The sequence below is a fragment of the Mustela lutreola genome, chromosome 6, assembly GCF_030435805.1.
Source record: "Mustela lutreola isolate mMusLut2 chromosome 6, mMusLut2.pri, whole genome shotgun sequence".
Classification (NCBI taxonomy): domain Eukaryota; kingdom Metazoa; phylum Chordata; class Mammalia; order Carnivora; family Mustelidae; genus Mustela; species Mustela lutreola.
In genome coordinates, this window is record NC_081295.1 from 71,750,287 (window position 1) to 71,765,469 (window position 15,183).

General features: G+C 37.9%; 1 protein-coding gene across 3 annotated transcripts in view; it reads right to left on the reverse strand.

Moving 5' to 3' along the window:
• Positions 1–15,183, reverse strand: part of LAMA2 (laminin subunit alpha 2) — a 645,363-nt gene that overhangs the window by 144,966 nt on the left and 485,214 nt on the right. For all 3 annotated transcript variants that reach the window (XM_059177585.1, XM_059177583.1, XM_059177584.1), the window contains one exon: positions 12,980–13,078. In XM_059177585.1, the coding sequence (XP_059033568.1) occupies positions 12,980–13,078 (99 nt within the window). The remainder of the gene's footprint in view (positions 1–12,979; positions 13,079–15,183) is intronic.

Here is a 15,183-nt window from a genome sequence, read left to right on the forward strand (position 1 = left end):
TTATTTACAGTTAATTAATTAAACAAATTACTGAACTACTGTGTGCATGACATCGGTGATACTGTGATGAGAAAAATTAAAAAATTAAAGGACATACCTCCTGCGCTTTTCAAGCCTATAGTCTGATAGAGTAGAGAAGTATTTGTTGAGTGATCATGAAAATAAATTTATAATTACAAACTGAATAAAAAGTACAGTAGTGTGAGACAGTAGTATAAGACACCTAAAATGTCTCTCAGAGGGCAGGGTTCCATAATTGAGGTTTGAAAGGTAAACTGGAATGAATAGAAGTTAACAAGATACAGGAGAAGGTGATTTACTTCAAAGGCTAAAAAAACATGTGGAAAGGCTGTGGTGAGATGAGGTAACTGAAGGGCAGTATGGCTGGAATGCAGATGGCCAGAAGCACAGTAGGAGACGCAGCCAGCAAGAGGATTTGAGGCTTTAACCTAAGAGCAATGAAAAGTTGGGAGGATGAGTTTAAGCACTCAGGTGACATCTTCCAATCTGGAATAGCAAAAGTGTATTCTGGCTACACTGTAGAGAACAGAGTGGAAGGAAAACAAGAGTAAAAGCAGAAGTAGTAGCTAGAAAGCCACTGTGGCCATTTCAAACTAAAGATTATGGAGCTGGAATGAGAGTTGGGTAGTGGAGAGGAGATCTGTACAAGAAGAGCAATCCTCTGCATTTGGTAATGGGTTGAATAAGTGGGAGGCCCATGAGGAAGATAAAGGACCAAGAAAAATTTCTAGCTTTCTGGCTTATATGTTAAATGCATCAGGGTCCAGATAACCAGAAAGATGAGGCTGGGCAGTTAAGCAAGAATCAGATCACAATGGAAGAGCATCATATGTCATGCTAAACAAAATGGAGAGCTGTTGTAGAATCTAAAGGAGAGTGACATGATGAGATCCATGATTTGGAGAGTTTACTCTGTCATATGATTAATAATTGGTTGGAGTTGGAAATGGCTTATAAAGAGAGATCATGCAAGGAAACTGAACTGGATTCAGTTGAAAATGAAGGTAGAGTAAAGGGTAACTTAATAATTTTGGGGGGGCGGAAATTGACTACATATTGGAGGACAAATTACTGAGATGCTCTAAACAGGAGAAAGAATGGGTTTTAAGAGGAAGATGATGAGTTTAATTTGAGATGTCCAATCAGCAGCTAGGTTTTTGGGACTGAAGCAGAATAATGTCTGTCTTGAAAATATAGATTTGGGGGGCACCTGGGTATCTCAGTGGGTTAAGCCTCTGCTTTCAGCTCAGGTCATGGTTTCAGGGTACTGGGATCGAGCCCCACATTTGGGCTCCCTGTTCAGCAGGGAACCTGCTTTCCCTTATCTCTGTCTGCCTCTCTGCCTACTTACAATCTCTCTCTGTGTCAAATAAATAAATAAAATACTTAAAAAAGAAAATATAGATTTCTGAATAATCAGCATATACACGGCAATTAAAGCCCAAAGAAAGAATTTACAAGTGAGAAAATATGCAGATTGATGACTGCACCCCAAGAAAACCAATTCTTAAGGGATGGGCAGAATAAGAGCCTGAGAATAAAAGGACAGAGAATTAAGAGTAAACTAGAGGAGAATAGGTCAAGAAGGAAGGAAGGGTCAAAAATGACAACTGCTAAAGTGGGTTCAAGTAAATTAAAGTTTTCATTGGATTTAATGACCAACTTGTCATTGGTTATCATCTAGAAATAGCTTTAGTAGCAAGCTTGGAGAGAAAATTTAAATTGCAGTGGAGTGAGAAGTGAATGCAGAACTGTCTCCAAGGCTTTCAAAAACTTTGGCTGTGAAACAGAAGAGAGAACTAAGAACAGTAGCTATGGAGGTATGTGGAGTTGGCATCAAAAAGCATCTCAGTAGTTACCCACATTGTAGGACAGTTCAAATATGCTGAATTTAATTCCTATGTTCAAGAAACTTACATTTCAAGAGGGAAATCAGATGGCAATAAATCAAAATACACTGAAAGAGATATATGATTATGTAATATTTTGCCTATGTAATATTTGCACTATAAATTATACAAAATGCATGTTAAGTGTTAGTTCAGGGAGGAATGTGATTCTCTTTATGATAGTATTAGAGAACTAGACTGCTCTAAGAAAAAAAATGAGCATAAAATATAAAAGCACTTGTAGGAGAAAGGGCAAGCTCCTACACCAGCTATGTAGGATAAGACTGACCAAATGCTTTAACAAATCTAACGAATGCATTATTCATAAAGCAACTAGTTAACAAACAAAGAAGAAAAGAAAAAGCATCAAAAAGACTGGATGGTCTCCCTGCGTTCTACCATCAGCTGGACCAAGGATCAGTCTATTCAACCACCAAAACATAAAGTTTTAATTATTCAGAAGTCATAAAGCTCTTCAAGGATCAGCATATTCTAAGCTATTTTAAAAGATGATTTCCCCAATAAGAGAGTGCTTTCACAACTATTCATAACACTTTGTGAAAAAAAGTTTTATGTGGAAGGAGGCAACATGGCAGAGGAGTAGCAGACTGAAATGACATCAGGTCCCAGGAGTTCAGTTAGATAGTTATCAAACCATTCTGAACACCTGAAAACTCAACAGGAGATAGAAGAGAATAAGAGCAGGAATCCTACGAACAGAAAACTGACGACTTTCTGGAAGGTAGAACATGTGGAGAAGTCAATCAGAAATGACAGGAAGATAGACCGTGGGGAGGGGGAGGGGCTGGCTCCCAGCATGCAGTGGAGCAGCAGGGCACAAAATCAGAACTTTTAGAAATCTGCGCCTCTGAGGGACATCGCTCCAAAGGCTAAGTGGGGTTGGAATCCTTGTGGGGAGAGTGTGGTTTCAGGTCCCACAGGGTTGCAGAAGGATCGGAGGTGTCTGAGTGTGGCAGAACTCCCTGCTATCAGAGCAGGGAAGCTGACTACAGAGATGGAGCTCTCAGGTTGGGGTTACCTTAAACCAGATCCAAGGTACAGTCAAAGAACTGCTCTTTGAGCAGGGACCCTGCAAGTGGCAGATCAGAGAGACCCCCTACTTCCTTCTCTGGGAGGAGTGGTGCAGGAGCTTGTGGCAGGAATCTGCTGGGTTTGGAGACTCCAAACAGGGCTGTGCGCCAGAAATAGAAATACTCAGTCACAAGCTGAGTGAGCTTGGAGTGCAGCCGGTGACCAGGGAGATGGGAGGGATTGACTGCTTTTCTCTGATGGCACAATGAGAAGTAGGGCTGCAAACTCTGGGCTCCTCCAGGCTGGAGATTGGGAAGCTGCCATTTTCATTCCTGTTCTCTAGAGGTCTACAGAAAGCATTCAGGGAACAAAAGCTCGTAAGAGTGAACCCGAGCAGATGCTTTAGCCTGGCCCCTGGCAAGGGTGGTGCATTCTGCCTTGGGCAAAGACATTTGAGACCTGTGGCAACAGTCCCCTCCCCCAGAAGATCAGCAAGAACACCCAGCCAAGACCAAATTCACCAATCAACAAGAACAGAACTCCAGAGCTAAGGGAAAGCAATGCATAGAATTCATGACTTTTTCCCCATGATCCTTTAGTCTTGCAAAGTTAACTTTTTAAATTTTATTTTTTCTCATTCCATTTTTTAAAAATTTCCTCTTTCCTCTTTTAATAATATTTTTAACTAGTTTAACTTAACAGTAACTTTTTAAAAAAAATCTAAGTCTTCATTGTTATACCCGTATTTTATCCCTTCATTATAGTTAACCTTATTTTTTGTATACATATAGATTTTATTTTCTTTAAAATTTTAGTATACAATTTCTTCTAATAGATCAAAATATACCCTAAATCTAGCACATGGCTTTGTTCTGGTCTCCAGCCGGGTCACATTCTCTTCTCTCTCTCTTTTTTCTTTTTCTAACCATCTTATCCATTCCTTTAAAAAAATTTTTTTTGAAATTTTCATATTTACAGTCATAGTCCATTCCTTCATTGTGTTTACCCTTATTTTTGTGTGTGTGTGTGTGTATATATATATATATATATAGAAGAGAATTTCCCTAATACAGTAAAAGGAACACACATCAAAATCCAAGCAGCACAGAGAATTGCCCTCAAAATCAATAAAAATAGGTCCACACCCTGTCATATAATAGTAAAACTTACAAATTGTAGTGACAAAGAGAAAATCCTGAAAGCATCTCGGGACAAGAAGTCTGTAAAATACAACGGTAGAAATGTTAGGTTAGCAGCAGACTTATCTATAGGGACCTGGCAGGCCAGAAAGAACTGGCATGATATATTCAAAGCATTAAATGAGAAAAATATTCAGCCAAGAACACATCCAGCTAGGCTGTCATTGAAAATAGAAGGAGAGATAAAAAGCTTCCAGGACAAACAAAAACTGAAAGAATTTGCAAAACACCAAGCCAGCCCTACAAGAAATATTGAAAGGGGTCCTCTAAGCAAAGAGAGAGCCTAAAAGTAGTAGATCAGAAAGGAACAGAGACAATATACAGTAATATTCACCTTATGGGATACAATGGCACTAAATTTGTACCTTTCAATAGTTACCCTAAATGTAAATGGGCTAAATGCTCCAGTCAGAAGACATGGGATATCAGAACGGATAAAACAAAACAAAACAAGACCCACTGATACGCTATCTACAAGAAATTCATTTTAGATGCAATGACACCTCCAGATTTAAAGTGAGGGGGTGGAAAACAATTTATCATGCTAACGACATCAAAAGAAAGCTGGGGTGGCAATCCTTATATCAGATCAATTAGACTTTAAGCCAAAGACTATAATAAGAGATGAGGAAGGACCCTATAACATGATTAAAGGGTCCGTCCAAAAAGAAGATTTAACAATTTTAAATATCTATGCCCCTAACATGGGAGCAGCCAATTATATAAACCAATTAATAATAAAATCAAAGAAACACATTGACAATAATAAAGTAATAGTAGGGGACTCTAACCCCCTCATTGAAATGGACACGTCATCCAATCAAAAGATCAACAAAGAAATAAAGGCTTTAAATGACACACTGTACCAGATGGATATCACAGATATATTCAGAATATTCCATCCCAAAGCAACAGAATACACATTCTTCTCTAGTGCACATGGAATATTTTCCAGAATAGATCACACCCTGGGTCATAAATCAGGTCTCAACAGGTACCAAAAGATTGGGATCATTCCTTGCGTATTTTCAGACTACAATACTCTGAAGCTAAAACTCAATTACAAGAGGAAAGTTGGAAAGAATTCAAATACTTGGAGGCTAAAAAGCATCCTACTAAAGAATAATGGGTCAACCAAGAAATTAAAGAAGAATTGAAAAAATTCATGGAAAAAGTGAAAATGAAAACACAATTGTTCAAAATCTTTGGGACACAGCAAAGGCAGTCCTGAGAGGAAAGTATATAGTGATGAAAGCATTTCTCAAGAAACAAGAAAGATCTCAAGTACACAACTTAACCCTACACCTAAAGGAGCTAGAGAAAGAACAGCAAAGAAAGCCTAAACCCAGCAGGAGAAGAGAAATCATAAAGATCAGAGCAGAAATCAATGAAATAGAAACCAAAAGAATAATAGAACAAATTAACGAAACTAGGAGCTGGTTCTTTGAAAGAATTGGTAAGATTGATAAGCCCCTGGCCAGACTTATTGAAAATAAAAGAGAAAGGACCCAAATAAATAAAATCATAAATGAAAGAGGAGAGACGACAACCAAAACCAAAGAAATACAAACAATTATAAGAACACATTATGAGTAACTATATGCCAGCAAATTTGACAATCTGGAAGAAATGGATGCATTCCTAGAGGAATATAAACTATAACAACTGAACCAGGAAGAAATAGAAAACCTGAACAGAGACATAACGAGTAAGGAGATTGAAGCAGTCATCAAAAATCTCCCAACAAACAAGAGCCCAGGGCCAGATGACTTCCCAGGGGAATTCTATCAAACTTTTAAAGAAGAATGAATGCCTATTCTCCTGAAACTGTTCCAAAAAAAATAGAAATGGAAGGAAAACTTCCAAACCCATTTTTTGAGACCAGCATTACCTTGATCCCAAAATCTGACAAAGACCCCACCAAAAAAGGAGAATTACAGATCAATATCCTTGATGAACATGGATGTGAAAATTCTCACCCAAATCTTAGCCAATAGGACCCAACAGTACATAAAAAGGATTATTCACCATGACCAAGTAAGATTTATTCCTGCAAGGAATGCTTTATTCCTGCAAGGAAAGCTGCAAAGTTGGTTCAACATCTGCAAATCAATGAATGTGATAGAATACATTAGTAAAAGAAAGAACAAGAACCATATGATACTCTCAATAGATGCTGAAAAAGCACTTGACAAAGTACAGCACAATTTCTTGATCAAAACTCTTCAAAGTGTAGGGATAGACGGTACATACCTCCATATTATCAAAGCCATCTATGAAAAACCCACAGCTAATATTATTATCAAGGGGGAAAAACTGAAAGCTATTCCCCTAATGTCAGGAACACACACGGCAGGGATGTCCACTATTATCAGTGCTATTCAAAATGATACTAGAAGTCCTAGCCTCAGCAATTAGACAACAAAAGAAATAAAAGGCATTTGAATCGACAAAGAAGAAGTCAAACTATTACTCTTTGTAGATGATATGATACTTTATGTGGAAAACTCAAAAAACTTCACTCCAAAACTGCTAGAACTCATACAGGAATTCAGTAAAGTGTCAGTATATAAAATCAATGCACAGAAATCAGTTGCATTTCTTTACATCAACAACAAGACAGAGAAAAGAGAAATTAAAAAGTCAATCCCATTTACAACTGCACCAAAAACCACAAGATACCTAGGTATAAACCTAACTAAAGAGGCAAAGAATCTGTACTCAGAAAACTATAAAGTACTCATGAAACAAATTGAGGAGACACAAAGAAATGGAAAACGTTCCATACTCATGGACTGGAAAAACAAGTATTGTAAAAATGTCTATGCTACCTAAAGCAATCTACACATTTAATAAAATACCTATCAAAATACCACCACCACCCCCCCAAAGAAATGGAAAAAAACACCTAAAATTTATGTGGAACTGGAAAAGACCCCAAATAGACAGAGGAATGTTGAAAAAGAAAGCCAAAGTTGGTGGCACCACAATTCTGGACCTCAAGCTCTATTACAAAACGGTCAATAAGACAGTATGGTACTGGCACAAAAACAGACACACAGATTAATGGAACAGAATAGAGAGCCCAGAAATAGACCCTCAACTCTATAGTCAACTAATCTTTGCAAAGCAGGAAAGAATGTCCAATGGAAAAAACAAAACAAAACAAAACCAGTGTCTTCAAGAAATGATATTGGGAAAATTGGATAGCTGCATGGAAAAGAATGAAACTGGACCACTTCCGTATACCATACACAAAAATAGACTCCAAATGGATGAAAGACTTCAATGTGAGAAAGGAATCCATCAAAATCCTTGAGGAGAACACGGGCAGCAACCTCTTCAACCTCAGCTGCAGCAACTTCTTCCTAGACACATTGCCAAAGGCAAGAGAAGCAAGAGCAAAAATGAACTATTGGGACTTCATCAAGATCAAAAGTTTCTGCACAGCAACGGAAATAGTCAACAAAACCAAAGACAACTGACAGAATGGGAGAAGGTATTTTCAAACGACATATCAGATAAAGGGCTAGTATCCAAAATCTATAAAGAACTTATCAAACTCAACACCCAAAGAACAAATAATCCAATCAAGAAATGGGAAGAGGACATGAACAGACATTTCTGCAAAGAAGACATCCACATGGCCAACAGACACATGGAAAAGTGCTCCACATCATTTGGCATCAGAGAAATACAAATCAAAACCACAATGAGATATCACCTCACACCTGTCAGAATGTCTAAAATTAACAAGTCAGGAAATGATGGGGAAAAAGGGGAGAAAGGGGAACCCTCCTACACTCCTGGTGGGAATACAGCCACTCCGGAAAACAGCATGGAGGTTCCTCAAAAAGTAGAAAATAGAACTACTCTACAACAATCACAATACTGGGTATTTACCGTAAAGATACAAATGTAGTGATCTGAAGGGACATGTGCACCCGAATGTTTATAGCAGCAATGTCCACAATAGTCAAACTATGGAAAGAACCAAGATGTTCATCAACAGATGAATGGATAAAGAAGCAGTCGTACATATATACAATGGAATACTATGCAACCATCAAAAGAAATGAAATCTTGCTGTTTGCAATGGCGTGGATGAAACTAGAGGGTATTATGCTTAGTGAAATAAGTCAATCAGGTAAAGACAATTATCATATGACCTCTCTGATTTGAGGAATTTGAGAGGCGGGGTTGGGGGGCTTGGGGGGTAGGGAAGGAAAAAATGAAACAAGATGGGGTTGGGAGGGAGAAAAACCATAAGAGACTCTTAGTCTCACAAAACAAACTGAGGATTGCTGGGTGAAGTGGGTAGGGAGAGGGTGGTTGGGTTATGGACACTGGGGAGAGTATGTGATATGATGAGTGCTGTGAAATGGAGAAGCTTGACATTTTACAGACCTGTACCCCTGGGGCGAATAATACATTATATGTAAATAAAAATAATTAATAATAAAAAAATACTGGCTGTACCAGTGAAAGAACTCTCCTGCAGAATGGTAGCTGAAATTATCAGGTGAGTATAAGCTCACAGTTTTCAACCTTGGCTGACATCAGAATCATTGGAAGAGCTCTTGAAAATCCCACTGCACTTACTGCCCCTCTCAGAACAATTACATCACAACCTTTGGAAGTGAGACCCGGCCCTAAGTAATTCCTATATGGGCTCCTAATTTAAGGCAATGTCTCCTCTAATGTAGCCATGAAAGTCATGGCCACCACATCCAATGTTGGATCATTCAAGGCCATGAGATAAAGGTACTGGTGGTCTCAGGATAATACTATTGGAGATTTCCGTAATGTAGCCTTCTGTGATGATTCCATATGTATCAATTCACCTTTTGATTTTCATGCAGCTTGACCACAAGGGAAGAATTGATCATGCTGATTTGAGTATTTAAAGTTTCCATGATATTTATGTTTCTAATTATAAATGTGATAGAGACAAGTTTAATTGATAAATGAGGATTTTCATTTCCTCCTCATCCCCACTTCATTGAAGAGATCTTTGCTTTCAATAGTCTTATTTCTAGGCTTTTTGTGTTATAAAATCTGAAGAATGCACAGATAAAAATGGTCTTAGAAAAAGGGTAAATTTACAGTGGACAAATCTGGTAAACATTACCTTAGCAGGTAATCAAGATAATAAGACACACTGATTACATGGGTTCTTAATTTGATGTAATAAAAATGATAAAATGATAAAAATGATACTTTATCCTCTTTAGCCTTTCCCACAAAAACCCATAACTCTATACTTACCACAAAAACATGAGACAAACCCCAATGAGGGACATCCTACAAAATACATGAGCTAGTCAAAACTACCAAATCGTCAAAAACAAGGAAGTCTAAATCTCAGTCCATAGCCTAAAAGGCATGATGACATAAAATGTGATGCAGTATCCTGGAATGAGATTCTGGAATAATACAGATTTTAAGTGTTAAGTGAAAACTGAAGAAATCTGAATAAAGTACAGTTTTTATTAATAATAATGGATCAATACTAATTCATTAGTTGTGACAGATACACTGTACCAAGAAATTAATAGGGGAAACTGAGTATGGAGTATAGATGAAATATCTATATTACCTTTAAAACTTTTCTGCAAATCTAAAATAATTCTAAAATAACAAATTTATTTAAACATAGTACTGAAATTAACTGAAATTGGATGCTGGACCTAAATGTAAAATATAAAACTATAAAACACCTAGAAGATAACATAGAAGAAAATCTATATGACCTTAAAAATGGTGACAACTTTTAGATATAACACCAAAGTCAAATACATGAAAGAAACAATTGATAAACTAGACTTCATTAAAATTATAAACTTCTGCACTGTGAGAGATATGAGAATGAGAAAGCAAGCCACTGACTGGGGAAAAATATTTATGAAGGACATATCTGATAAAGAGCTATGATCCAAAATAGACAAAGACCTCTTAAAGTTAAATAACAAGAAAACAAACAATGCAAATAAAAAGGAAATGAGAAAAGACTTGTCTTAGTCCATCTGGGCTGCCATAACCAAATATTATACACTAGGTGGCTTATCACAACTAAAGTTTATTTCTCATAGTTCTGTAATTTGGGGGAAAGCACAAGATCAAGTCCCCCATGGGTCTGATGTCTGGTGAGAACTCACTTCCTAGTATCATTTTTCACTGTGTCCTCATAAGGTCAGGAGGCAGAAAAGAATCTTTTTTTCTATAAGTGTTCCTTTTGTAAAGGCACTAATTCCATTCATGAGGGTTCCAATAAGAAGATGTTTGGTATCATATATCATTAGAGAACTATAAATTAAAACAAGGAGCTACAACTACACACATAACAGAATGGCAAAAATTCAAAGCAGTGACAACACCAAACGCTAGTGAGGTTGTGGAGCAACTGGAATTCGTATTCATTGCTGGTGAGAGGCAAAATGGCACTGCCCACTTTGGAGGACAGTCTGGTGATTTCTTACAAAACGAAACATGCTTTTACTTTATGATTCACTGATTGAGCTCCTTGTTACTTACAAAAATGAATTGAAAACTTATGTACTCAAATGTTTATAGTAGCTTTACTCATGTTGCCAAAACTTGGAAGCAACCAGGATGTCCTTTAGCAGATGAATGGATAAATAAACTGTGGTACAATCAGACAACGGAAAATATCAGTCAGTACTAAAAAAGAAATGAGTAATAAAACCATGAAAAGATATAGAGGAAACTTAAATGGATATTACCTAGTATAAGAAGCCCATGTGAAAAGGCTACATACTGTGTGATTCCAACTATGTGGTACTTTGGAAAAGGCAAAACTATAGAACCGTAAAAAGATCCCTTTTCCAGGGGTTTGAGAGGAGAGAGATTTGAGTAGGTGGAGCATAGTGCATTTTTAGGGCAGTGAAACTACTCTGTATGATACTATAATGGTGTACACATGTCAGTAAACATTTCTCAAAACCTAAAGAATGTAAAACACCATGAATGAATCAAAAAGTACACTATGAACTTTGAATGACAATGATTGTCAGTGTAGCTTTGTTGTAATAAGCATACCACTCTGGGGTGAGGGTGTTAATAATGGGGAAGCTATGTATATATAGGGTTAGGGGGTATATGGGAACCATCTGTACTTTCCAATCAACTTTTCTTATAACCTTCAACTTCTCTAATACAGGAAGCCTATTTTTAAAAATTTATTCAGTATGGGAGTTTCTGCTGAGAAGATAAAAAAGATATAGGCTAAGACATTATAAAGGTCTGAAATTCCTAGTAAAATAGCTCTTGTTTCTAGGTTTAAATAATTAAGCTATAATCAAATCACTGAGAGCAATGCTTGTGTCAGTTTTTCCTATGCCTCTATTCCCAGTGTCTGTCATTTTGACAGAGTACCAAGAACATGGTATCTGCCCAATAAGTATTAATAAAATGAATGAATAAATGAAACGCTTCCTGGTCCATGGAATTTTCCCTAATTACCCTTAAAGAGATTAAATCATTCCATTTATGTTTCTCAGGTACATTTCTTGTTCCTTTATTTTATTTCATGTTTGATTACATATTTGCATGCAGTTGTCCCATATTACCCTCCACACATCTACATACATATGTATGGGTGGTTCACTCGGCCAAGTGTCTGCCTTCAGCTCAGGTCATGATTCTAGGGTCTAGGGATCGAGTCTACATCTGGCTCCCTGCTCAGTGGGAAGCCTGCTTCTCCCCCTGCGTGCTTCTCCCCCTGCTTGTGCTTTCTCTCCCACTGAGAAACAAATAAAATCTTAAAAATATATATATATATTTACTTAAGACAGAGAAAGAGAGTCCCTGTGCGCGAGTTGCGAGTAGGGGGAGCAGAGGGAGAGAGAGAGAGAGTCTCCAACAGACTCCCCACTGATCATGGAGCCTGACATGGGGCTCAATCCCAGGACCCAGGTCATGTGATCATGACCTGAGCCAAAGGCAGATGTTTAACTGACAGAGCCACCCAGGTGCCCCTGGAGACTGGGTTCTACTTAGGTCTCTGAGTTTAGTTAATTATATGGCCAGTGGTAATTCTTTTCATTGTCACGACCTGAGGTATTTATTCTTGAACAAATAAACAAAGAAATGAACTAGATAATATGTAAGGACATTCTAGCTTCAATATTCTTCATCATTTAAAGCTCTTAAATAATCAAACTGGATCCCTAAATTACAGGCCTGTTTTCTGCTCATACATTTTTCTGGCCACAAGATGGCGGACTTTGTGTTGTTTTCTTCATTCTCTAACAGCAAAAAGAAATGACCTTCTTCAGGTTTTTTAAAGTTTAAAACACCCAATTCCTTAAAAAGTCGATAAATGTAACAGGGATTTTACATTCTAACTTTTCAAAGTGTCTTAAATACTTTGGATTTTCACAATAAAGATTTCCTCTTTTGTCAGGAATACTGATTTCAACTGTATTTCTATACAAATGCAAATATCCCATGATAAGATCAAAGCGCCTTTAAGTATTTTCATTTGCTTTTCTTTTTCCTTACATAGTCAAAGACAGTGTTGTTGGAATTCAAAACTGATAAAAACTTTTATGTGTGACTGGATAGAATTTTCAAAATACACTGTCACTGATATTTTTAGCCCTTGTCCTTGACACTGCCCAAGAATCACAACTTCTGTTGATGCTACTGAGCTTCAGGATTTTCTTTGAGGCAGAAGTATCAGGTTAAGATACATCTACTTCTCCCCCAAATTGGGAATTAGAAACAACAAAATTTGCACTTCAGAAATTTGATGTAATTTTCCTTAATACACATGATCTATCTGCTGTAAGGAGATTCATGACCCTCCCAACTTACCCTGGTCAGAAGCTCATTCATTTCCGACACGAGCATGTTCAGATTGCCTTCTGCCAATTGAATGAGCCTCTCTGGGGCCCGCTGAGGTGAGAGCAGGTGCTGAAAAAGATTTCATCCCATATACATTTTAGTAAATGGTTTTGCAGTGATCATAGGGTTGCACATTTAACACAACAGTTTTCCTTTATATATAAAGTATTTCTTCTTCTTATCTTCCAAGAAAAGATAAGGAAACTGGTTCAACTAGAAAAGATACATAGATATATGTATCTATATCTATATATCTCCAGTGCTATGCAGAATATCTTGGCAAGCAATGCAAGTTGTAGTCATTTACTGAGAAATTAGTATGTGCCAGGGTCCCCCCCAACACACACACACTTAATTCTTAAAACAGTTCTATGAGGTAAATGTTATTTTGTTTCGTGTCTGAGGAGACTGTGGTTCAAAGAAAGTTAAAACCTGCACAAGATCACATGGCCAGGAAGGGGTAGAGTCAAGATGAACTCTGCCCAATTGTTCAAGGTTCCCATTTCAATGAACAGAGATACAGTTTACAGAAAAGAAAGAGAGGAGGGGGCCTGGCCAGGCACTCACAGAGGGGCCATTTTCCTTGTTGAACATAGTCAATGTCACAGAACAGTAACATTAGACAAGGTCACCCTGTGACAGGGATCTATGAAAGAAAATAAGATCACGCCACAATCTTCTCTAAGCACAGACAAAGCCATGGTCTCAAAGATACCAAAGATCCATTTGCTGTTGAATCTGAGTGACCACTGTCCCTTTGGTCATTATAGCTTAGCTAACCTGTAAGATTCACTAGAATCATCCACTACCCCCACTTCCTAATAGCACCCAATCCAGCCCAAACCCCTGCTTCTTTACAGCTACCCCAGAACACCCAGCACAAACCCAAATACTCAGTCTTTTCTATGACCTTTGGAGACATGCCCACATGCCCCATGGTGGGCAGTGTCTGCCTTGTTGCAATGAGCTCAGAACCTCAACTCTTTTCTCAGTGATCTCAGGCTGGAACCAGATAGCACAGACACAGAGAAAGGAAACAAACAAGGAGGTAAAATAACTTGCTTACTATTTTTAAAATATTAAGATAGGATCCCAAGTACCCAGGTATTAAGTAAATTGTAAAAGAAGGACACAAACCCAGATTCAAGGAAGACTGGAACGGAAGGAAAATCAAGGTGGTTTTGACCAACACTCAGCCAGCACTCAGAAGGTAGAAGACACATGTGTCTCTTGGCTCAGGTGGTGGTCACAGATGAAAAGCTCTTCCATTAGGGCCTTTCACTACTTCATCCGGTGCTTAGGTAGTATTTTCAAAATTGTTTATGTCCTACTGAAGTATTTTCTCTTCTAGTTCAATTTCCTTTCTTTGTAATTCCCCCATGTATAGCAGTTCCCCCTCATCCCTGGAGGGTTATGTTCCAGGACCCCCAGTAGATGCCTGAAACTGATCCTATTGAACCCTGATATACTGTTTTTTTCTTATACATATGAGCCTAGGATAAAGTTTAATTCATAAATTAGACCCATAAGAGATTAACAGTGATAAAATAGAGCAATTATAAAGATATGCTATAATAAAAATCATGTGACTATACTTTCTCCCTCTCTCAAAATATTCTACTGGACTATAGGCACCCCTCTTGTGATGATGTGAGATGATGAAATGCTTACATAGTGAGGCACTGTGGCATACATGAGGCTACGACTGACCTGATGGTAAGTCAGAAGGAGGATCATCTGCTTGTGAGCCATTGCTGACCATGAGTAAATGAAAGAATGAATAAGGGGGGACTAAGAAAAACATCCAGTCAGTATCTTCCTTATTAAAACTCCTGTTACTACAAGGTAAACTCAAGATTCCTCTGTGTTCTAGTGAATCTTATGGAGAAGGAGGGAAGAACACAGGTTAGCTAAGCTATAATGACCAAAGGGACAGTGGTCACTCAGATTCAACAGCAAATGGATCTTTGGTATCTTTGAGACCATGGCTTTGTCTGTGCTTAGAGAAGATTGTGGCTTTCAAGGTTGTCCTTCACATCACCCTACCCCACTCAAGTTTCTAGCCTTATCTTTTACTAGCCTGCCTGCCTTCTCATGTCTGATAGACAAGTCCTGTGAATTCACAGTTCTACTTTGGCTCACACACTCTCTTAGACTCCATGGCAAGAGTACAA